Source organism: Serinus canaria, chromosome 3, assembly GCF_022539315.1.
Source record: "Serinus canaria isolate serCan28SL12 chromosome 3, serCan2020, whole genome shotgun sequence".
In the NCBI taxonomy this organism is placed as follows: Eukaryota; Metazoa; Chordata; class Aves; order Passeriformes; family Fringillidae; genus Serinus; species Serinus canaria.
The window spans coordinates 4,696,055-4,718,579 of record NC_066316.1 but is presented as its reverse complement, the minus strand read 5'-3'; the positions used below and the strand labels follow the sequence as shown (position 1 = coordinate 4,718,579).

Here is a 22,525-nt window from a genome sequence, read left to right as displayed (position 1 = left end):
ACAGCCAGCCATGGAGCCAAACAGGGATTGCTGGGAATAACGGACAAGGGTCCTTGGTACTAAATACCAGGGAAATGAATAAGATGTGAGTGGAGAAGGGGCCATGCAGAAGTGGGGCAGGGCTTTTCTGGAACAAACACCCTCGGTCCAGCTCACGGGGACACAACAACAACAACAACAACAGAGAGCATCAGCACGGAATTCTTTCTTCCTTTATTTCGGAGCCCCTTCAGGCACTGGAAGGTGCTCTAAGATCACCCTGGATCTCTCTCAGATCTCCTCCTTCTCCTTCCCAATTCTGACAGAGATTGAGCCTAAAATTGGATACATCTTCATCCCACCTCCTCTCTGAAAAGGAGTTTAGGAAACAAGAGGGTTCATTCTGAATCTCCCTTACACTTTCCTCCCTTTTACACCCCTGTCTTCCATCAAAATCACTCTCAGTGGATTGGGATTATTCTTTACCCTGGGGTGCCAGGATGATTTAGGTGGGAAGGAACTTTAAACATGACCCAGTTCCTTGCCATGGGCTGGGAAACCTTCCACTATCCCAGATCGTTCCACCCTGGCCGGGAACACTTCCAGAGATGGGGCAGCCACAGCTTCTCTGGGCAGCTCTTCCAGTGCCTCACCACCCTCACAGGGAAGCATTACTTTCCAGCATCCCATCTAAACTCATTCTCCGTCAGTTTAAAGACAGTCTAGCACAGCCCCAGGCTGCGAGCTGGGCGATACACGACGGAAGCCGCCACGGGAGCACAGCAATCACCAACAGCGCTCGGCGGGACTGTGGCACTTTGAAACGGCATTTTGGGGGAAGTCTCCCCTCAGCACACGCCGAGAGGCGCTGGATTCCCGCCAGGACACGCCGGGAACAGCCGCGTTCCCCCGGGAGCGGCGCGGGCCGCCCGTGAGGCGCGGCCATGGCGGCGCGGGCGCGCGCGGGGCAGGGCGGGAGGGCCAAGATGGCCGCGCCCGCGTGAGGGGCCGCCGGTGCCGCTGGTGCCGCTGGTGCCGCTCCCCGCGCGTCCCGGTGCCCGCGGGAGCCGCCGGAGCGTCCCGGAAATAATGTGGATATCGGGGCCCCATGTCGGACCACTGTGACGAGAGGGCGACGATGATTGCGGCCGGCGACCTGCAGGAGTTCGCGCCGCGGGGCCGCGAGCAGAGCCGGCGGCACCCGAGCGCCCTGAGCCTGCAGCTGCGGCGGCTGCAGCCCGCGCCGGAGCTCTGCTCCTCCGACGGCGCCGCGGGGCTCGTGGGCTCCCTCCGAGAGGTCACCATCCACGACCGGCACCGGGTACGAGCCTTGCTGAGCTGGGGGTTGGGAGGGAAGGGAACTTCAAGCCCATGCGGTTCCCGCCCGCCGCCGTGGGCTGGGACAGGTTCCCGCAGCCCGGGTTGCTCCAAGCCTCCTCCAGCCTGGCCTTGACTTCCAGGGATGGGGCAGGCTGTGCCAGGGCCTCGCCACCCTCCACCCTCCCAGGGAAAAATTCCTTCCCAGTGTCCCATCTAACCCTGCCCTCTGGCAGCAGGAAGCCCATTCCCCTTGTCCTGTCGATCCAGACTCGTGTCCAAGTCCCACTCCAGCTCTCTTGGAGCCCCTTTGGGCACTGGAAGGGGTTTTAAGGTCTCCTTGGAGGTTTCTCTTCTCCAGGTGAACATCCCCAGCTCTGATGGAGATCGAGCTTAAGACTGCATCCATCCATATTCCAGCTCCTTTCTGAGAAGGAGTTTAGGGAGCAAGGGGTTTCATTCTAAATCTCAGAACTCTACAGAGGGTCTCCCTTACCTGTTCCTCCCTGGCTTCCATCAAAATAAACCTGATAAATGGATCCTGATTGTCCTTTACCGTGGAATGGCAGGGGGTTTTGGGTTGGAAGGGATCTTATGGATCATCTCTTTTCACCCCCTGCCATGATCAGGGACACCTCCCACTATCCCAGGGTGCTCCAAGCCCCGTCCATCCTGGCCTGGGACACTTCCAGGGATGGAGCAGCCACAACTTCTCCGTGCCAGCACCTTGTAACTATCCAAACTCATCATACCCATGGCTCTTGTGGCTTTCCCTTGACAAACCTCCGTTTTCCAGGAAAGCTGGCAGCTGAGGAAAGGCATCAGTGATGTTGGGGAGGAGGTGGACTACGACGAGGAGCTGTACGTGGCCAGCAATGTGGTCATCTGGAGCAAGGGCAGCAGAAGCCAAGCGTCCGCCGTGTACAAGGCGTTCACCGTCGACAGCCCCGTCCTGCAGGTACAGAAATGTGGGGAAGGGGCACCGAGGGAGCCCACAGACCCTTTCCAGGCAGGGAACACGGAAAGGTGGTGTTGTGTGGGAGCAGCTCGTTCCGGAGAGTTAATGATGCTGTGTTGGGTTTCAGGCCTTGTGGTGTGACTTCACTATCCCCCAGGAAAAGTGGGAGAAAGCTGATGGTGAGTGTCCTGCTTCTTGTGCTGCTGGGCAAATGCTCAGAGCTCAGCTCCCTTGGCTTGGAATCATGGAATTGTTTAGGTTGGGAAAGCCCTCAGAGACCACCAAGTCCGACTGTTGCCAAAACCACATCTCCAAGTGCCACATCCACGTGGCTTGTGTAGCCCCCGTGCCTGTGTCAGGGCTGGATACTCTTTTGGGGAAGAGATTTTCCCAATATCCACCCTGAATCTCCCCTGGTGCAACTTGGGGCTGTTTCCTCTCATCCTGTCCCTTGTTCCCTGGAAGCAGAGCCTGACCCCCCCCTGGCTGCACCCTCCTGTCAGGGAAGTTGTGCAGAGCCAGAAGGTCTCTCCTGAGCCTTCTTTTCTCCAGGCTTTTTTCTCAGACAGTCCTTGTTTTCCAGCCCCTTCCCAGCTCCATTCCCTTCTCTGGACACACTCCAGGAGCTCATTCACCACGACTTGAAATGTCAGAATTTACTTTTTGGGTATAAGGGATGTCTGAAACAGAGCCAAACTTCACCGTGTCATTGTTTTGTGCCTTCCTTCCCAGTGTCAGGCAGTGAGGAAATAGTGGAGAAATGTATCTGCATTTTGCAGAATTCCTGCATAAACGTGCACAGCATGGAGGGGAAGGATTACATTGCTGCTCTGCCTTTCCAGGTAACTCCTGCCACGCTTTTTGTCCACAATTGGAACATTTTTGTCCACATTTACGTTTCCCTGCTCTGCATGAAAACCCTGATACATCTTATTTTCCTAAAAGACCCTCAAAAATCATCAATGGTTGATTTTTTATCCCACCATAAATCCATATTTTTTTAATAGGTTGCAAATGTCTGGCCAACCAAATACGGGTTGCTATTTGAGCGCAGCAGTTCTTCCCATGAGGTGCCTCCAAGTCCACCCAGGTATGGGATGAGGAATTTGGGTGGTTTCCTGTTGGATGATCTAATAAGGAATGGGGGAGTTGGAGGGCGGTGGTGAAAGATCTGTGTCTTTCTGATAGGAAAAGGTAAAATTGGGTGGGAAAGGAGGAAGTTGTGTTTGGCCCCTCCCTGGAAGTGTTCAAGGACAGCTTGGATGGGGCTTGGAGCAACCTGGGATAGTGGAAGTGTCCCTGCCCATGGCAGGAGGTGGAATGGGATCATTTTAAGATCCCTTCCTACCCAAACAAACCATTCTGGGATTTTATTGATGTGCTTCTTCCAGTCTTTTTATCCCATCCCAGTGACTCTGAGTGAGCACATTCAAAGCTGAGTGTTAAAAAATATTTGGGAGTGCTGGTCCTGGGAATAGGATCTGGGAAGCACCAGCCTGATTCCACTGAGGTTTGTCCTAGGAATTGATTCCAGGCTGCCATGGACAGCTGGGAGAGTCACTGAGGGATTGTCATCAAGACATTTTCTCTCACCTGCAGGATCCCATTTTCTCTTTGGTGGGGGTCCCATTCCCTGTTGGCTGAGGCTTCCAGCCCCTGTGGAAGTCCTCTGTGGATCCCAAAGGGAGCAGTAGGACAATGCACTGATGAGCAGCTTTTATCCACCTTTTTGGGTTTTCCCCTGGGATTCTCTAGTCATCGGAAGAGCTGGGATTAGGAATAGAGGTCCTGAAAAGTTGAGTCTACTCAGTCAATCCAACAAGCTTTTGGAGATGGAATCTGTGTCCCTGCTGTCACATTCCAGGCTCTGATTTGTCTGGCTTTTCCCTAGGGAGCCTTTGCCGACGATGTTCAGCATGCTGCACCCCTTGGATGAGATCACCCCTCTGGTCTGGAAGTCTGGAGGTACATTGGATGTCTCTGGAGTCCCTCGGGGTGGCAGCAAATCCCAGTGTGTCCCTGTATCAAAAAATTCGGGAAGAGTCACTTCCAAGGCTGCAGTTAGAGCGGCTGCATGAACAGGGAGGCTGCTCAGGGGAGAAACCCAGATTGTGGAAGGAAGAGAGTGTGGGACATGCTCATAGTGTTGCTGTGGGGCTGATCCTTTGGGATGCATCCCTGTTTTCCAGGAGTGTTTGGATCGTCCCGGGTGCAGTACGTGGCTGACCACTCGCTGAGGATCGTGTTCCTCAGCGCGGACCCTTCCATTGTGATGACCTACGACACTGTGCAGAGCTTACACACAGTCTGGGCCCTCAGGAGAGTCAAGCCAGAGGTACACATTCCCTGGGGAATAAAGGGTCATGGATTACGTTATTATTATTCCATACATTGGACCAGAAGCTTAAGAAAAGTGGGAAGTTTCTTAGTGCCATTAAAACTTTTGACAGTGAGGGTTGTGATGACCTGGCAGAGTTTCCCAGAGAATCTGTGGCTGCTCCATTCCTGGAAATGTTCCAGGTTGGACAGTGCTTGGGATAGGGGAGGGTGTTCCCATGGCAGAGAGTGGAACTGGCTGGGCATTAAGGTCTTTTCCAGCCAGATCCTGTGATTTTGTGAAAACCACTGGAGCAGTTGCTGTGGGAGTGGAAGAGCAAGGTTGATGGAATTAACTCCATAGGCTGAGCACCAATTTGTAACATGTAACTGATGGGAAAAGCTGTTGGAAAAGCCTCTCCCTGGCTGTCCTTGCCCACATGCCATTGGTTTTCCTCCCAGGAGCAGAGCCTGGTGCTGAAATTCCCAGAGCAGGGGGGCACCCCCCAGCACATGGCCACCAGCAGCTCCCTGACCGCTCATCTCCGGAGCTTCTCCAAAGGAGACTCCCCTGGGGGCTCCCCTTTCCAGAACTACTCGTCCATCCACAGCCAGAGCAGATCCAGCTCCTCTCCCAACCTGCAATCCCGCTCTCCCACCATCTCCAACATGGCTGCTTTGAGGTGAGCACCCACAGCAAATCCCAAAGGATGGGACCCATGGAATAGCATGGACACGTTTTGCTCTCTGTCTTTCCATCCAAGGCTCAGGTGCCTCTTGTGTTGCAGCACCTGAAACTTCCCTTGGAATGCCCTTCCTGTGGGATTATCCCAACAGTACAGGAGGGTAGTGCCCTTGCCAGAGACAAGGAGGCTGCTCTGTCATGGATCAAGGAATGCTTGCAGGATGTTTGAGTCCCAGGAGTGTTTTGGGCTGGCTTCTCTAAAGAAATTAGAGGGAAGAGGTTGGGAGGGACTTTTGATGGAATGGACCATCTGAAATCCTTTTGAAATTTAATCTCTCGGATTTGGACAGAGATGTCTGGAAAATAATTAGAGAATCGTTTTCCTGTGCTGGAAAACTAAAGGAAATCAACAGTGAGCTGGTTCCTGGTTTAGGGTTTGGTTGGGTTTTAAAGGCACTGGATGAGCTCCCTAGGATTCTCCCTGGTTTTGAAGATCCACTTTTCAGCTGTATCCAATGTCGCTGATTTTATCCCAGTTTTGAAGATCCACTTTTTGGCTGCATCAATATCTGATTTTTCCGTGATTTTGAAGATCCCCTTCTCACCCATATCCTGTCTCCGCCTGCAGCCGTTCCCATTCCCCAGCCCTGGGAGTCCATTCCTTCTCTGGAGTGCAGAGGTTCAACTTTTCCAGCAGTGCCCAGTCCCCAAGGAGACCCAGCGTTACCCATTCCCCAAATTCCATTTCCAACGACTCCTTCCTCGTGCCGGAGACGGAGCCGATCGTTCCTGAACTCTGCATCGACCACCTGTGGACAGAAACAGTCCCAAGCATGAGGTCAGCTGGTTTTCTTGGGATGAGAGTTGGGAAGCAGGAATTAAAGTGAAATCACAGCTAATTTGAGTGGTTTTTCTGCAAGTGGAGCCATCTTGGAGTCTTCATGGACTTGCATTCCCTGATTTTTTTTTTTTTTTTTGGGAAATGGTGCTCCCTAAGTGCCTGGCTCCCTTGCAGAGAACAGCACTCAGACCAGTATTTCCTGATGTGTTATTCCAGGCTTTCTGAATGGTTTCATGGAGTCTCCAAAGCAAAGTAGGTTCTAACCTGGTTCTTGTGTCTCTTTTCCAGAGAGAAGAATTCCCAGGCATCCAAAGTGTTCATTTCCACTGACCTTTGTGGGCAGAAATTCCTGTGCTTTTTAGTGGAATCCCAGCTCCAGCTGAGGTGAGCATTCCTTGGGGACATGTGAACCAGGAGAAGCACTCCTGAAATTCCCAGCTGGAAGTACATCAGGGATTTTAATTAACTAGCAAATTAAAAATAAGTTGATTTATTTTGGGCAAAGCAGGGAAAAGGAGGAAGGAACCACAAAACCCACCAAAAATGCACTGCACTGTTGGAAGTCTGTGTTTTCTTTCTGTGACAACACCCAGGACAAACCTTTTATGTTTCTTGTTCTCCCTAATCCCTAGGTGTGTAAAATTCCAAGAGAGCAATGATAAATCCCAGCTGATCTTTGGATCTGTCACCAATATTCCAGCAAAGGATGCAGCTCCAGTGGAGGTATTGTTACCTGTGGAATGTCCTTGTCATGCAGCTGGTGCCTCCTTAATTGAACACAAGGAGCTGAATGAGCTGCTTGATTATTCCAGGGAATTGACACCCTGCTGGTTCTGGAAGGCAGTGGGAATCTGGTGCTTTATTCCGGAGTGGTTCGGGTAAGCGTCACCTTTTCCATCCCTAATTTGTGTGCAGTGCTGGAAAGGGAGTTCTGAAACATCCACAGCATTAATGGGGCAATTAAATAATTTTTGTGGGGGTTGTTTGTAGAGAAAAACTTAACTTTTTGTTTCCCTTTTCCACCAAAAAGGTGGGAAAGGTTTTTATTCCCGGGCTTCCTGCTCCATCCCTGTCAATGTCCAACCCAATGCCTCGGCCAAGCACTCCCTTGGATAGTGTCAGTACTCCATCCAAGCCTTTGAACAAGCACCTGGGGCCCCTGGAAGAGGTAACAAATAAGGAAATATTCCTTTTCTTCTAATGATTGGTGGTTTTTTATCTTCTAAGGTGACTTTTGGAGTTGAATCTTTCCTTCTTGTTTTGTAAATCCCCTGAATAAACTGTGTTTAAAAGAAGATTTCTGTGCTGCTGCCCTGTTTATTTATTTCTGCTTGCCATAAAACTTCCAAGGCAGGGATTGGAAAGATTTAGAGTAATTTCCAAGATTCTTGTTAGTACTTCAAACCCAACAATTATAGCTGTTCTTTGCTCAGATCCGCTTTAATTCTGAATTCCACTTCAGTTTGAACTCTAAAACGGGCTCATTTTCCCCACTTTCCAGAGCGTGCTTTTGTCACCAGTTCCGGAATTAAGGGATTCTTCCAAGCTCCACGACTCCCCCTACGTTGAGGACTGCACTTTCCAGCAGCTTGGGACTTTCATCCAAGCTCTGAGGGATCCTGTCCACAACAGAGTAACTCTAGTAGGTATTTCCCTGTCATTTGAGGCAGCACTTTTGATAACAAAGATTAGTTCAAGATAATTCCAAGACTTCCAGTGTTTCACAGAACTGGCACCTGAATTCCACATCTTAATGTAGCAAAAGCCAGGATTTGGGAATATCTTCACCCACTAAGGAGTTCTGAGTTGATAGAAAATTATTCTGCCTGCACTTGATGCATTTCCTGATTTATTTCCACTTCTGTTGGACTTTCCAGGAGCTCAGCAATAACACCATGGTTCGGATCAGTATTCCTGAAATCGCCACCTCGGAATTAGGTAGGGTTCCAAAGCTTTAGGTGGCTTTTGCTTTGCTTGGGGAAGGGCTGAGATGCCAGTTCAGACATGGCTGGTTTCAGTAATGAGCAAAAAAAGGAGTATTTTTCCTTATTTTTGTTCCAAATCTGAGGATTTATGCTCAACTCAAGGAAGAGCTGTTGGAGTTTTGTGGCATTATTTAGAGTTAAAAGCAGGACCAGCAAGAGGAACTTGTGGAGATTTCCACCACTGATGAAGCAAATCCCAGGAAGCCAGAGCTGATGGATGATTTCCTTCTTTTCCAACAGTGAAGAGATGCCTGCAGGGGGTGAAAGCCATCCTGCCCAAGGAAACAGCTGTGCAGATGTTGGTGAAGTGGTACAACGCCTACAACGCCCCAGGAGGGCCCAGCTACCACTCAGAGTGGAATTTATTTGTCACCTGTCTGATGAACATGATGGGTTACAACACCGAGAGGCTCTGCTGGACGCGGAATGTGAGCAAATCCATTCTTCACTTCTGATTTTCAGGCCTGTTTTACTCTGTCTTTGTCATGAGATACATTTACAAGGTGCTTATTGTAAAAGTAAATGAGGAAGATTTGATTCCACCTCAACAGGTAACCCTGCTGTATTCAATTTGGTTCATCTCATCCATGTTAAATCAGTTCTGAGTTTAAACACAGGTCACAACTCAGACTGCTGTTCCTTAAAGAGGATTTTGGATTTCTGGGCTTTGTCTGGCACATCCAGAAGTACCTCAAGCCACATCATGTCCTACTTGGCTTGAGTTCAGATGTTGTGATTCACCTAGGAAACCTTGGTTCCAAAGAAATCACAGGAAACCTTGGCTCCTAAGAAATCACAAAGAAACCTCTTTATTTAAATTTTCTTTTCCCATTTATTTCTTCTATTTTTATTTCTTTGATTTGTTGCAGCTCGATTTTGAAGGATCACTCTCCCCAGTCATTGCTCCAAAGAAGGCAAGGCCATCAGAAACTGGGTCAGATGAGGTAAGAAATGGTTCCCTCTGTTATATTTGGATTGGTTTTTAGGGAAAAAAATCCAGTGTAACAGTGCTTTGGAATTATCTTTCTGGAAATTATGTTCACCGTGGATCCTCTGTCTTTCTTTCCTGTTTCTTTGCTCTAGGACTGGGAATATCTCCTGAGCTCTGACTACCACAGGAATTTCGAGTCTCATCCCATTGCCAAAGCTCTGCGCCTGGACCCTCTGGAAGTTTCAGCTTCCAGGGATGATTTTTCCCAGAGCCTCAGTTTGGATTCCTCCACCCTCCTTTTCTCCCACATTCCTGCCATTTTCTTTGTTCTCCACCTCATCTACGAGGAGCTCAAACTGAACAGTCTGATGGGAGAAGGACTCCGCTCCCTCGTGGTTCTCCTGGTTCAGCTGGCCAGGTATTCCCACTGGAAAATCGTTTCTTTTGGTGGGATTGCCCAAACTGGAGCAAACTTGCCCTGTATTTGAAGGAAAGGAATATTTAAAACCTTTCCTGTTTGTTCCATGGCTCCAAATTCTCCCCCAGTAGCAGCAACTGCCCAAAGGTGGCATCCAGGAGGTTGGAATGGTTTTTTCCCAGTCTGTGACTCCCCTCTCTCTCATTCCAGGGATTTGAAACTGGAAGCTTACATGGATTATTACTACAGGGACTACCCAGCCCTTGTCAAAACCTCCAGGCAGACCTGCATAATTGACCAGGGTGAGTTTAAGCCTTTGGCTATTCCATGATACTTGGATATTCCCTTTGTTTTTAACATTACCCTCATTCTGAAGGATTATCCCCTGCTTATTCCTTTGAGATAATTTTTCTTCTTTAAATAGATGTCTTGAGTTTTCATTCCTGTCATAAAATCCCATCAGAGGATTTTATGACAGGAATGATCCCTCCATCCCTGACAGGAGGGATCTGTAACATTTTGTGGGGAAATGCTGGGTTTGTCTTGTTGAAGGAAATACTGGAGGAATTGGGAATGGTGAGGAATTCCTGTGCCTTTTCCCTGAGCTCATGGTCTTTGCTGTTCATCTGAAGTCCAAACAGGTTTCATGCTCCATCCCTCCTTTTTTTCTGCTGAGCCTCCAAGTATCTTCCAGTGGCTGAGTTCCTGCCTGAAGGGAGAGGGAGTGCAGCCTTATCCCTACTTACCAGGGATCTGTGAAAGGAGCAAACTGGTGGTACTGGTGAGTGCTGGGGGACAGGGAATACAGGGAATGTGCCCTGTTCTGTCAGCACTGCCCTCTGGGCAGGGCTTGCTCCAGCTGCTCAATTTCCTGGGATTGAAACATCCCTAAAGGAGGGTGAAATAACGGAGGGATTCATTTCCTGGATGTATTGGAGCTGAGCAGCTTCACCACTTGGATTGTGCAAAGTGATAATTGAACTTGGGATTATCTGTATTTTGGGAACGAGAATTCCCCATTTTTCTCCTTGGGCATGCCCCAACATCAATATTTAGTCCTGTGAGTGCTGATGGTATCTCCTGGTCAGCATCACTTCCTTACTCATGGGAAAACTTTTCCAGCTGGGAGCAGAGGTGTCAAGCCTGAGGAGAAAAACAGGGAGAAAAAGCCTCCCTGTTTTTCCTGTTTTTCTCCTCTCTCTGCCTGATCTGCCCTTGCAGAGCTCAGAGTTGAAAGATCTTCATAAAGCCCACAAAATCATTTTACCTGGATGTGATTTTTCCCAGAATTTTCAGAATATATGGACTGATCCCTTGGATTTTGCTGGCTGGACCCAACAGCCTTTTCACTTGGAACCTTCACAAAATATCCAAGATGTGGAGGAGACCAAGTGGAAAATGTGTGTGTCCTGCAGGAGAAATGGAATGTGAGAAACACGAGGAGGATAACTGGGAACGTGTTTTTCTGTTGGGAAGATATTAATCTTTTATCTCTGGAGCAGTGAGGGAAAATTCAGTGCAATGTTTCAGGGTGGATTTATTTCCCCAAAATTTAGAGCTTCAAAGTTTGTCGTTGTTCAGTTGTTTCAGTCTCTTTTCCCCCACAATATACCTGCCCCACTTCTGAGGTTGTATTCCAGTTACTTCCTGCCTGTTTTTCTGGGAAGCAAAGGAATATCAGCCCCAAAATGACTTTTTGTGGTGTCTCTCCTCCCCAGAGTGTGGCTCTGTACATCCTTGGGGATGAGAGTGCTGTGCTGAATGAAGCCTCCCATTATTTGTACAAGATCACATCGGGTAAGGATGCTTTGACTCCATCCTGGGAGTGTCTCAAGCTTGGAAAACTTGGAATTAACACAGCCTTGTCTTTCCTAGGCCAACGGAAGCAGCAGATGGAGCAGGATGACAATCGGTATGGAAACTTTTTTGGTGTTGTTTTATTGAGTTTGTGACTTCCTGCTGACTTCTGGATGGGCTTTTATGGACTTCTCCTTAATTTTCCAGGTGCAGTTTCAAATCCAGCACTTCTGTTTCCAGCCTGGCTGAAAAATTGGTCCTTTGGATGACCAGTGTTGGTAAGAGTGGAACAACAACATTCCCGAATAACCATGTGCTTGTATAACAGGAAGCACTCTTTGTCTGGGATTGATAACACTTATTTGGGTTTTTTTTCCCTCCTTAATTTTAAGGTTTCACCTTGAGGGATCTGGAATCTCTTCCCTTTGGCGTGGCCCTTCCCATCCGAGATGCCATCTACCAGTGCCGGGAGCAGCCGGCCTCGGACTGGCCGGAAGCCGTTTGCCTCCTCATCGGCCGCCAGGATTTGTCCAAGCAGGCCTGGGAAGGGAGCCTGCAGAAGGGAAAATCCGTGAGTATGGCCACAAAGGGATCTCCCAGTCCCAGGGTTTGGGCAGAGCAAGCAGCTCAGGAATTTCCAGCTTAATTCCCAAACTGAGGGTGACAAAATGGAGGATTTACGTGTACAAGGGTTTTGGTGGGAAAAGCAACATCCAGCAGGAATGGATAATCGTGGATAGCTGGGAAAACTCAAGATAAATCACATTTTTAAATTTAGACCAAAGTTTTATCTCCAGAGCTATTGGATTCTTCTTCCTCTCATTCTTTGGTGCTTTCTCCAGAGGCTCTGCCATCAAGCCATGGCAGAAGGAGAAGGAAGTGGGAATTTGTCAGAGGTTCATTGTGTTGGCATGGCTGGCATCCTCCTTTCCACTAGAAGAGCTGGATTTGGAAATACACTTGGCACATTTCTCTTTTTTTCCCAAAAAAGGTTTTAGTTACTTGTATCCTGAGGTAAAATTATTAAAAAAACAGAGTGATGCTTTTCTCTTCAACATTTTCTTCTGATGGTGGCTATCACCAGCATCCCAAGGAATTGCATCTCACTGAAATGTCCTTTGTAGAAAGCCAAAAATCTTCTTAAGGCTGACGTAAAATCCCTTCATGGCAGAAGGTTGGAGCCTTTTCCAAAGTCAGGAATTGGAATTGAAATCTCAAGTCCATCTTGGTCACGATCCTTTTTTGCTGCCTCAGCTTTGGAAGGGATGTTAAAGTTATTCCAGTTTTCTACAGCAAAGGCTTTATGACTAATTGCATATCAAAACTGTAATTAATTTGGCAGAAAGGTTAATTAACTCCAGGTCAAACCCCACCTGCCACCACACAAAAAATCCTTTTTGTTGCTTCTGGTGGAAGCTGTGCCCAACAGAAACCCTCACGAATCATCAAAAATGGTGATAAATTTGATTTTATCACTGGCTTTTTAACAATGCCTCGAATTGATGTGACCTTAAAAGGCCAAAGTGAGCTTCAAACCCCAAATTGTTTGTCATTTCTCAGGAGGGCAGGGTGGAGTTTCCTGTTTCAGAACGGACGCTGCTGCTCTGGGTGGTGCAGTTGTGTGTTGAGATTGAGTGTGGATTTACCAGAAGAAATTGAGTTTCATTCATCAGCTCTTCATTTACTTGCCTTCCTGGGGCCACATGTTCCCAGAGAACCACAGGAAGATCTGTTCCCTTTGGGTTCTCCCACCACTTGTGTGATGTGAGCAAACAGGAGAGAAGAGTTTTAGAAACGCATTTCTGAAATCTTGCGTGGGAAAAGGGTTTTCCAAGAGTGCTCCTAAGCTTTGGTGCTTTTCTGGTCATGTGGGGAAGTTCCAAAACCATTCTGGTGCTGTGATGAATCCCAGGTTTTATGATAGTGAGGAATTTTGGGATTTTCTGCTGTGCAGGCTGTTTGTTTTAATGGGTGATTTGCTTTTCCAAGGTGGTTGTGGAGTATCACTCCAAAATGATATGTGAAAACATCGATGCTGTGAAAAATAACACAGGGTTTGGAGCAGAATCTGCAGAACAGCAGCTCTGGTTGGGCTGATCACAAATTGGGATAATTTGGGCTGATGGAGTAGGCAGGGAAAGGAAAACCTTTTTCTATAACTGCTCCAAAACAAGGAAAGATTTTGAAAGGACAAGAACTTCATCACACGTCACCTCCTCAATGCATTTGAGGTGTCATATCCTCTTGGTTTTAGTTATGTATCCCATTTGGTTGTGCAAAAGTACTTGATTTCCATCTTTGGAAATCCTTCAGGCCTTTAAATTCCTGTAAGGAGCACGGGAATGCTGTAACCCTGCATTGGTGTTACAGCATTCGTAACACAACCTGAACTCACCCAGTACAATCCGTCATTGTACTGGGTGAGTTCAGGTTGTGGTGCCTTCCTGGCAGCGCTCCCACCCTGGAATTGTCTTTTCCCTTCCCCTTGCAGTCCGTGGGCACGGTGCTGTCCTCGGACATCCCGTCGGCAGCCGAGTCGGAGGAGGACGAGGATGGCATGAACGACATGAACGAGGAGGTGATGTCCCTGATCTGGAGCGAGGACCTGAGGGTGCAGGAGGTGAGGAGGCTCCTCCAGAGCGCCCGGCCCGTCCGCGTCAACGTGGTGCAGATGCCAGAGGCCAGTGACCACGAGTACATCGAGGAGAAGGAAAACAGGTAAGGAGTCCTGGAAGCTTGGCTTGGCTTGGCTTGGCTTTGGAACGACCTTAAAGCTCATCTCATTCCAAGCTCTGCCATGGCCATGGACACCTTTCACTATCCCAGGTTTCTCCAAGCTCCATCCAGTCTGGCCTTGGAAATTTCTCCATTTCCAGCTGTTTCTATTTCCCAGTATTTCGTTCTGCTGAAAGGTTGTGGGGATGTTTTTGGAGGCTCGGAATCTAATTTAAAAAAAAAAAATCATAATCCAAGTCTTTGGAGTTCTGTGGATCAAAGCTCTGCTGTGGTGGAGTAGGGGGCTCTTGGGAAGGACAGACAGCACATGGAGGTCAGTTGGTGTTGAAGATATTTTGTAGCATTTCCTTCTGCCCAAAAAAAGTGAAATATAAGCAGGACCTACTCTGTAGAGATCAAACCATCCATGCCCTGCCTAAGGATGGAGAACCCTTTTTGATAGGCTGGTCTTGAGACAGGGGACCTTGGAATTCCACAGAAAGCACATTCACTGTCCCATCCCATTCCTTTGAAACCTGTGTCCAGTGGCCTCGATTGACCCTGTCCTGCTTTATTCACTTTTTGGGGGGGTTAAAAACCTGTTCTTTAAAAGCCAAGTTAAAAAGCAAACCTGAGAACACCATTACCGTGCAACATGTTCTGAGTCTGACCTAGGGAGCTGAGTAATCTAACGAGTTTAGAAAGTGTTTCCAGACTAAATCATAGAGAATTGTGGTCGGCATTCTTGGGAGCACCTTATCACCTCTGTACCAGGGTTATTACTCGGTGTTATCACCACTCATAGCAGGATCCCACAGAGCAACCACCTTGACTTGGCTTTCTCCTCTCACCTCGCTTCCAGCACAGCTGGGAAGTATCCATGGAATGGATTTATTCAACCAGCTTTAAGGGAAAAATAGTGCCAGGTTCCAGCAGCTAAAAGGTGTCTTGGGGATGAACCTTGTAAGGATCAAAGATTCATTTCAAAAGGAGAAGGAAGGAGTCACAATGAAGGAAAATGGTTCTGTCCAGTGCCTGTTGTTTGTAGGTTGTTTATATTTGGGAAAATTTTCCAAAATGTGATTTTGGATTCACCTCCCCACCAGGCTGTTGCAGCTGTGCCAGCGAACCATGGCGCTCCCAGTTGGACGAGGAATGTTCACCCTGTTCTCCTACCATCCTGTGCCAACGGAGCAGCTGCCCATCCCTAAGCTGAACCTCACTGGTACGTTGGTCAGGGGTTCCTTCCCAGTCCATCCCAGAGCTGGATGGGCTTTCTTCCAGCTGTTATCCCATAACAGTAATTTTTATAGCATCTTCTCCATCAAGAATTTCACGGCTCAGGTGTGGGTTTTGTGAGGAAGCAGCTCCTTTGGGCTTTGAATCTGCTACCTAGAATGGTGGAAGATCCTTCTGGAATGGTCAGGACCAGTGTTATCCAACACTGAAACCTTTTATTAAGTACAGAAGGAGAGGGAAGTGGAAAAATGGCCTAAACAGTGCTGGGGTCATACAGCACTGGAGATCCTGCAAAGGGCTGTCCTGACATTCCTGGGCATTCTTGGATCAGAGCTGTTCCCTCACTTAGCACTGGATGTAGAGCTTGGCTTTTCCTGACCGCTGTTACCCCCTCTCCCATGGCAGGCCGTGCTCCTCCGAGGAACACCACAGTGGATCTGAACAGTGGGAACATCGATGTGCCCCCCAACATGGCCTGCTGGGCCAGCTTCCACAACGGGGTGGCCGCCGGCCTGAAGATCGCTCCCGCCTCCCAGATCGACTCCGCCTGGATCGTCTACAACAAGCCCAAAATCGCCGAGCTGGCCAACGAGTACGCGGGGTTCCTCATGGCCCTGGGCCTCAACGGGCACCTCACCAAGCTGGCCACCCTCAACATCCACGACTACCTGACAAAGGTGAGGCCCTCTGGCACATCCAAGAGCCAGATCCCGGTGGGACTGGAGTCTTTAGGCAAAACAAGGAAATAAGGTTTCTTGGGATTGCTGCAACGGGAGTTTCCTGGTGTGGGAGAATGTCTGAGTTGCTTTGCTGTGGTTGTGGTGCATGGTTTGGGTTGGAAGGATCCTTCGTCAATGTGAGGAAGGACTTCTTTCCAAGGAAGTGGTGGAGAGCTGGCTGTCCAGGGAGGGCATGGAGCCTCTGAATAAACTCCATTCCAGCCCCACCCGGATGCATTCCTGTGTCACCTGCTCTGAGTGAGCAGGGTGGATGGACAGGATGATCTCCAGAGGTCCCTTCCAATCCTAAATAAATCCTGGGGTTCCGCAGAATGAGGAACCTCCATTTCCGTTCAAAGATTTCCAGCAGTGTTACCACCAGATCTTTCCACCCTGCACACGGCTCATTGGGATAGGCCACTGGAACACTGGGACAGGGGTTTTCCCATTCCTCACTGGGAATGTGCCTCACTGCTCCTTGTCCCCTTGCCCAGGGCCACGAGATGACGAGCATCGGGCTCCTGCTCGGCGTCTCCGCTGCCAAGCTGGGCACCATGGACATGGCCATCACCCGCCTGCTGAGCATCCACATCCCTGCCCTGCTGCCGCCCACCTCCACGGAGCTGGATGTGCCCCACAACGTCCAGGTGGCTGCCGTGGTCGGGATAGGCCTGGTCTACCAGGGCACTGCCCACAGGCACACTGCTGAGGTGCTGCTGGCTGAGATAGGTGGGTGCCAACACTGGAAAAACAGGATGAGGGCTGGGATAGTCGCCGTGTGCACCAGGGAGTTGGGAGTTGTCACCTTGGCACCTTCCCACTACATTTTCTTCCCATTTTTCCAAACCTCACAGTCCCCCTTGGGAGCCTGTGCAGCATAAAAAGGAAAGTCATTGGATTTAGGAGAAGAAATGTGGCAGCGTCATTACTGTTCCTACTTCTTCCACCTGGAAATTTGGTGTCCTAAATTCCCCTGTTTGGAATTTTAAGGGTTTTTAACCACTAGGCCTTAAGAGCTGATGTGAACAGCAGATTTATGATCTCGCTTGTGCTCTCTTTCTGAGTTAATTTGTAACAGCTTTTCTCCATGTTTACACGGGACTACACTTGGAGACTGTGTGGTTTATTAAACAGGGATTGGGATAAATTTTTAGGGTGAAATTGTTGTGTTTCTAGAAATTGGATATGTGCAATCCTTTTTTAGCAACAGCATTTGGATTGGTTCAGGATTTTAAAGTATCCTCAGTTCAACTTGGCATTTTCACCATGGCTCTAAACTCCAGCCATAACATTGAGGAGGGAGTTGCTCTTTGGGAGTGGATGGATGAACTGCCAGCTCCTTGTCATTCCATTGAGGACTTCCCTAAGGAGGGACAGATTTTTAATTTTTTTCTCCTTTCAGTAGGAATTAAGCAATAAGCTGGAATTTTCAAAGGTGAATTTTGCTGTTTTGGTTTCTCCAGGGCGTCCCCCCGGCCCAGAAATGGAATATTGCACGGACAGAGAGTCCTATTCCCTGGCATCAGGGCTGGCCTTGGGAATGGTGTGCCTTGGGGTAAGTCAGCTGCAATTAGGAGACTCATTATCCATTGGGATGGCATTCCAAGAGCTGTTCTATCCTTGGCTCCCAGCTGCCTGTGGGTTTTTCTCTTAGAGGAAGGCACTTCCATGTTTTCCTTCTTTCCATTCCTTAGCATGGCAGTAACCTGATTGGGATGTCAGACCTCAACGTTCCCGAGCAGCTCTACCAGTACATGGTGGGGGGACACAGGAGATTCCAGGCAGGAATGCACAGGGAGAAGCACAAATCTCCCAGTTACCAAATCAAGGTACGTGGTGCCAGTGCTGGCTCGTATAAGTTGGAATTCTGGGAGGTGTCTCCATGACTTTGGGAGTATCATTCCCTTCCAAGTGAGCCTGTGGGAAGTGTTCCCTTTGTTTTCCCAGGAAGGAGACACCATCAACGTGGATGTGACGTGTCCAGGTGCCACCCTTGCACTTGCCATGATCTACCTGAAGACCAACAACAGGTATTGACCTGGGAATTCCTGCAGGGTTAAACTGCCCTAGTGTTGGCTCTGCTGAGGTTTGGAATTGCTGGAATGTGACCTGGAAACCCTTTTCTTCTGCCATGCCCTGCAGATCCATTGCTGACTGGCTCAAAGCACCGGACACCATGTATCTGCTGGACTTTGTCAAACCAGAATTCCTTTTGTTGAGGGTAAGATTTCCCTTGGGTTCATTCCTCAGTCTGTTTAAATGATGTTTAGGAATTCCAGCCCAACATGCCCATTGTCCAGAATCCTTTGCTTCCCAGCCAAACTCACCCCTTCCAACAAGTTTTCCTTGTAGTGTGGCAGCTTCCTTGTCATGGAGACAGAATTTAGGGAGAAATAGATGAAAGACACAGTTTATGGGGAATGTTACGTTAATTTTTTAGGTGCATTTTTATAGCTTTTCCCAATTCCGTAGATAAATTTTCTCCCTTTTTCCAGACCCTGGCTCGATGCCTGATTTTGTGGGATGACATCCTGCCCAATTCCAAGTGGGTCAACAGCAATGTGCCTCAGGTAGGTGTTAGTTCATGTGTGGTGTGTTTGCTTCTCAATTTTACACCTCCCTGGATTGTTTTCCGTGTGGATGTTTCCACAGTCATGTCAGGAGCACAAGGAAATGAGCACTAACATGACAGAGGTGACTGTTCCCTGGGATCCCTGGATTTCAGGAGCGCTAGAGACTGGAAAGGAGATGATTGAGGAGAGATGGGATTGTTCCAGACACAAAATTATGTCAGGGAAAGGAAAGGATTAAACTTTTCCCTGCATTGCCAGATCCCAAACTGCTGCATGGAGTTGAGCATTAGAAATAACTTCCCAACAGTGGAATCAGTGATATTCCAAGATATTGTATGGAATTTTTAAGACCAAATGAGCTCAATACCTATGAGAACTACAGGATGCTGATGATCTCTGTTGGGGGAAAAACCAGATTTTCCTTCCCTTAGACCTGTTTGGTATCATTTATGAACTCCTGATGGCCAAAGTTTCAATGAGTCATCAGTTTTCCCTTGGATTTATTTTCCTTCCCTGCTTTTTACAGATCATAAGAGAGAACATTATCTCTCTTCATGCAACAGAGCTGCCTTCCTCTGAAGACCTGAGCTTGGAAACGCTGGCGTGAGTAACATCCCAAAAATCTCCTCCTAGGGAATTTTACTGTCCTGTAAAGGAGAGTTTTGTTATCTGGGGTATCCTATAAAGGATGAGTCTTCCCTTTTATTTTTAAGGGATGAAGGGGTTTGTGCTGTGTATTCAGGTGAGGAGAAGAGGAACACTGAGTCATTTCCAGTTTGTGTTGTTCCTTAGGCAAGCTCACGTCTACATCATCGCTGGAGCGTGTTTATCCCTGGGATTTCGCTTTGCCGGGTCGGAAAATCTGGCAGCATTTCAGTGCCTGGTAGGAGGAGGGTTATTTGATTCCATTCACTTCCCAGGGAGCTGTCAGTCACCTTTTGGATCCATTTTCACTCGGCATTCCTTTTTTTCTAGTACAAATATGCCACGGATTTCCTGAAGTGCTTGTCGGCTCCGACAGCGTCCATAGTAAGTTTTTCCAAGAAAAAGATGGCTTTGTGTGACCCTCAGCAAAACCTCAATGGGAACAAACCCAGCCCTTTTAATTTCCTGGATTACACATGGTCTATAGGATGTGGCAGAGCTGCGAATCCTTGAAGGACTTTGCTGGCTCTCCCTCCTTCTGGGGAATGTGGTTTTCAAGCTCTGGGGTAGAAAGTGGTGGATCATCCCACCCGGAATGTGCTGTTGGCCATGGAATTGTGATGAAACCTCTCTGTTGTGCTCGAAGACAGGTCACTATAACCTGGAAACGTGCCTGAGTGTCCTTCTCCTGGCCCTGGCCATGGTGATGGCTGGCTCTGGGAACCTCAAAGTGCTCCAGCTTTGCCGCTTCATGCACAAGAAGACGGGGGGAGAGATGAACTACGGCTTCCACCTGGCTCACCACATGGCTTTGGGGCTCCTCTTCCTGGGAGGAGGAAGGTAATGGGCCTTTTCCAAAGGCAGATCTCAACCCTTATTTCCATTTCCTCCATTTCCCTGTTTTTATTATATGGATGCATAGAGGGGTCTTCTGTTGGCAGAGAGAGTCTTGTTGTCTTTGTGCACTTTTGGAAATTCCTTTTCTCGTCCCACCAAAATATTTTGGCCTCCTGTGTGTTTTAGAAGGAAAACTAAAGGACAGTATTGTTTTCTTTCCTGCAGATATTCCCTGAGCACTTCCAACTCCTCCATTGCTGCTCTTCTCTGTGCTCTGTACCCTCACTTCCCTGTTCACAGCACGGACAATCGGTAAGGCTTTCGTGGGGATCCCATTTCCTTCAGCTGAACCATCTTCTTACAAAAGACAAATGATGGATTATTACCAAAAATTAATTTTTTGAGGTTCTCCATTAAAAAAAAAGTGGAGTATGGAAGAAGTAAGTGACAGTGGTCAGTGAGGAAACACCATCTCTGCTGTGCTCCTGTGATGTGGCTGCTCCAGTTTGCTCAGCAGGAAAGATTTTCGTGGAAGATCTGTCCATTTATGACCCTTAATTACTTTTGGTTCTGCTCCACTAAGCCCTGTTCTGTTAATTAACCAATACCATGGCTACATGAGCTGTATTTGGGGGTGGAACTGGAACTGGGATCCTTCCTAGCCCATGCTGAGCTCCTGGTTCCCACCCCAGGTACCACCTGCAGGCTCTGCGCCACCTGTACGTGCTGGCAGCCGAGCCCAGGCTCCTCACTCCCGTGGACGTGGATACCAACACCCCCTGCTACGCCCTCATCGAGGTCACCTACAAGGTAACGTGGCTGGGAGGCCCTGAGGAGCTGTGGGATGACCAAACACTCGGATTTATCCCAGTTTTCATTGGAGTGGCCTCCAGTCTTGGGTTTGCTTTCGAGCTGTGCTGGAGACGAGGTGAATTCTGCACAAATAAGTGAAGTGTTGGGCTCAACCCGCTCCCACCTCAGGTGTGCTTTGGTGGCACCTGGAGAGCAGAAGGGAGGACAGGGAGAGTCACCAGAGTCTTCAAACAGCCAAGGAAGGGTGTCCTGACTGACCCAGGTTCTTCTCCCTCTTCAGAAGGATTTCCAAAGGCTCAGAGGTGGCTGGAACCATTTGTGGCTTTCCAAGCCCTCTCCTAATTCTGAGATAATTCTGAGATGAGCAACTTGGTGTTTCTTCTCGGTGCTTCCGTCAGATGTCCTTCAGGGAAGAGTCCTTTCTGTGGGATTTATTTTATGTGGGAGAAGGGAGGTGCTCAGAATTGAGTTCTTGGAATTCTTAGGGGGAAGAGGTGCATCTCTGTGATTCTGGCAAGGAGCTCTCCATGTTCCCGTTACAGCTTGCTTCCCAAACCTTCGCACTTTGGCCTTGCCCAGCGTTAGGTGTTGATCCATCCATTAATGGAAGATACAACTTGGGAAGTCCATGTTTCCTGGCATGAGTCCTGTGTTTACTTAGGAACAGAACCCCCTGCCTGCTGCCAGGGCAGTTGCTCCCCACAAGGTGCCCTTTTCCCTTCCTTTTCCCATGGAAATGAGCTTTTCTAACCTGTGCCTCCCGTGACATTTTGCAGGGCACTCAGTGGTACGGGGAGGCCACCGAGGAGCTGATGGCACCCACGCTTCTCCCAGAGCTCCACTTACTGAAGCAGGTAGAGGAAATCTCTGTTTTAATGGAAAGTCACCTGGATTTTGTGTCACAAATCTGGAGAGCTGAGATCTGATAGGTTTTGATTCCTTAGCCTGAGTCTGGATGACATTGTCCCATTATGATTCCAAAGACAATTCTCTGTCTTCTGTCTTGATCAAGATCTTCCAAGATCTGATGCAACAAGGAATTCCCTGTAGGAGGCACAAACCTCCTCCTGAATTTTCTGTGTGGCCAACACTATAAAACAGCCCTGAAAAAAAAAAAAGTAGCAGCCTCTTAATTCAGTGATTGTGGTTATATTTAGTAATACAATGTTTCTATTGACAGATCAGAGTGAAGGGCCCCCGGTACTGGGAATTATTAATAGATTTAAGCAAGGGAACGACTCATCTCCAGTAAGTGTTTTTTAATGCTCAACTGAATCATGACCTCGTAGTAATCGTGTTTCGTGGTTTCTTTAAACCCTCCCACAGCTCTGGGTTTCATCAAGTCACTGTTGTGCATCTGACAGCACTTTAGGGGTGAAGAAAGAAACTGCAGAGTTGGGTTTCACCCATTGAGGTGAATAATTAATGCAAAAAAACAGGGTCGGGGAAAACCTGATAGTAAAACCCACAGAGACTGGCAGTGGGATGGAGGCACCAGAGAGCAGCTACAACTCATGGTTTTGGTTTGGTTTTGACTGGTGGTGATATCACATTTCCCAGACTGTTGGGGACTGTTACTGCCCTGTGAAATGCTTTTTCTCCTGTCACCCCATGTCACAAAGTGCCACCCACCCTCGTGACGCGCTCGAAACGCGGCGGGCAGCTGTGGGAACCAGAGATTTTACCGGAACACAGGATCTGGGGTGGGGGGGTGGAAATCATTCTCATCTTTGCACTCCCCAGTGAGGGGTGGGAGA

The 22,525-nt window shown here is 48.5% G+C and overlaps 2 protein-coding genes across 2 annotated transcripts in view; one reads left to right on the top strand and one right to left on the bottom strand.

Annotated features, from left to right (window-relative positions):
• Window positions 1-987: 987 nt before the first annotated feature.
• Window positions 988-22,525, top strand: part of ANAPC1 (anaphase promoting complex subunit 1) — a 24,952-nt gene continuing 3,414 nt past the window's right edge. The window contains exons 1-41 of the mRNA XM_018917961.3: window positions 988-1,300; window positions 2,093-2,254; window positions 2,382-2,433; window positions 2,987-3,096; window positions 3,262-3,344; window positions 4,146-4,219; window positions 4,444-4,589; window positions 5,033-5,253; window positions 5,884-6,093; window positions 6,385-6,480; window positions 6,729-6,819; window positions 6,909-6,974; window positions 7,127-7,264; window positions 7,598-7,738; window positions 7,974-8,034; window positions 8,322-8,509; window positions 8,951-9,025; window positions 9,165-9,430; window positions 9,641-9,732; window positions 10,063-10,211; window positions 11,149-11,227; window positions 11,306-11,342; window positions 11,435-11,505; window positions 11,620-11,798; window positions 13,719-13,945; window positions 15,049-15,167; window positions 15,587-15,858; window positions 16,395-16,629; window positions 17,364-17,455; window positions 17,595-17,729; window positions 17,848-17,930; window positions 18,043-18,121; window positions 18,396-18,470; window positions 19,000-19,076; window positions 19,266-19,356; window positions 19,449-19,502; window positions 19,765-19,958; window positions 20,181-20,267; window positions 20,648-20,765; window positions 21,545-21,622; window positions 21,949-22,016. Coding sequence (XP_018773506.2) covers window positions 1,088-1,300; window positions 2,093-2,254; window positions 2,382-2,433; window positions 2,987-3,096; window positions 3,262-3,344; window positions 4,146-4,219; window positions 4,444-4,589; window positions 5,033-5,253; window positions 5,884-6,093; window positions 6,385-6,480; window positions 6,729-6,819; window positions 6,909-6,974; window positions 7,127-7,264; window positions 7,598-7,738; window positions 7,974-8,034; window positions 8,322-8,509; window positions 8,951-9,025; window positions 9,165-9,430; window positions 9,641-9,732; window positions 10,063-10,211; window positions 11,149-11,227; window positions 11,306-11,342; window positions 11,435-11,505; window positions 11,620-11,798; window positions 13,719-13,945; window positions 15,049-15,167; window positions 15,587-15,858; window positions 16,395-16,629; window positions 17,364-17,455; window positions 17,595-17,729; window positions 17,848-17,930; window positions 18,043-18,121; window positions 18,396-18,470; window positions 19,000-19,076; window positions 19,266-19,356; window positions 19,449-19,502; window positions 19,765-19,958; window positions 20,181-20,267; window positions 20,648-20,765; window positions 21,545-21,622; window positions 21,949-22,016 — 5,084 coding nt within the window. The 5' untranslated portion in view covers window positions 988-1,087. The remainder of the gene's footprint in view (window positions 1,301-2,092; window positions 2,255-2,381; window positions 2,434-2,986; window positions 3,097-3,261; window positions 3,345-4,145; window positions 4,220-4,443; window positions 4,590-5,032; window positions 5,254-5,883; window positions 6,094-6,384; window positions 6,481-6,728; window positions 6,820-6,908; window positions 6,975-7,126; window positions 7,265-7,597; window positions 7,739-7,973; window positions 8,035-8,321; window positions 8,510-8,950; window positions 9,026-9,164; window positions 9,431-9,640; window positions 9,733-10,062; window positions 10,212-11,148; window positions 11,228-11,305; window positions 11,343-11,434; window positions 11,506-11,619; window positions 11,799-13,718; window positions 13,946-15,048; window positions 15,168-15,586; window positions 15,859-16,394; window positions 16,630-17,363; window positions 17,456-17,594; window positions 17,730-17,847; window positions 17,931-18,042; window positions 18,122-18,395; window positions 18,471-18,999; window positions 19,077-19,265; window positions 19,357-19,448; window positions 19,503-19,764; window positions 19,959-20,180; window positions 20,268-20,647; window positions 20,766-21,544; window positions 21,623-21,948; window positions 22,017-22,525) is intronic.
• The window catches only part of LOC108962556 (uncharacterized), a 10,419-nt gene continuing 9,522 nt past the window's right edge, over window positions 21,629-22,525 (bottom strand). Inside the window, exon 3 of the transcript XR_007777053.1 lies at window positions 21,629-21,871. The gene's annotated coding sequence lies outside the window, so the exon portion shown is untranslated. The remainder of the gene's footprint in view (window positions 21,872-22,525) is intronic.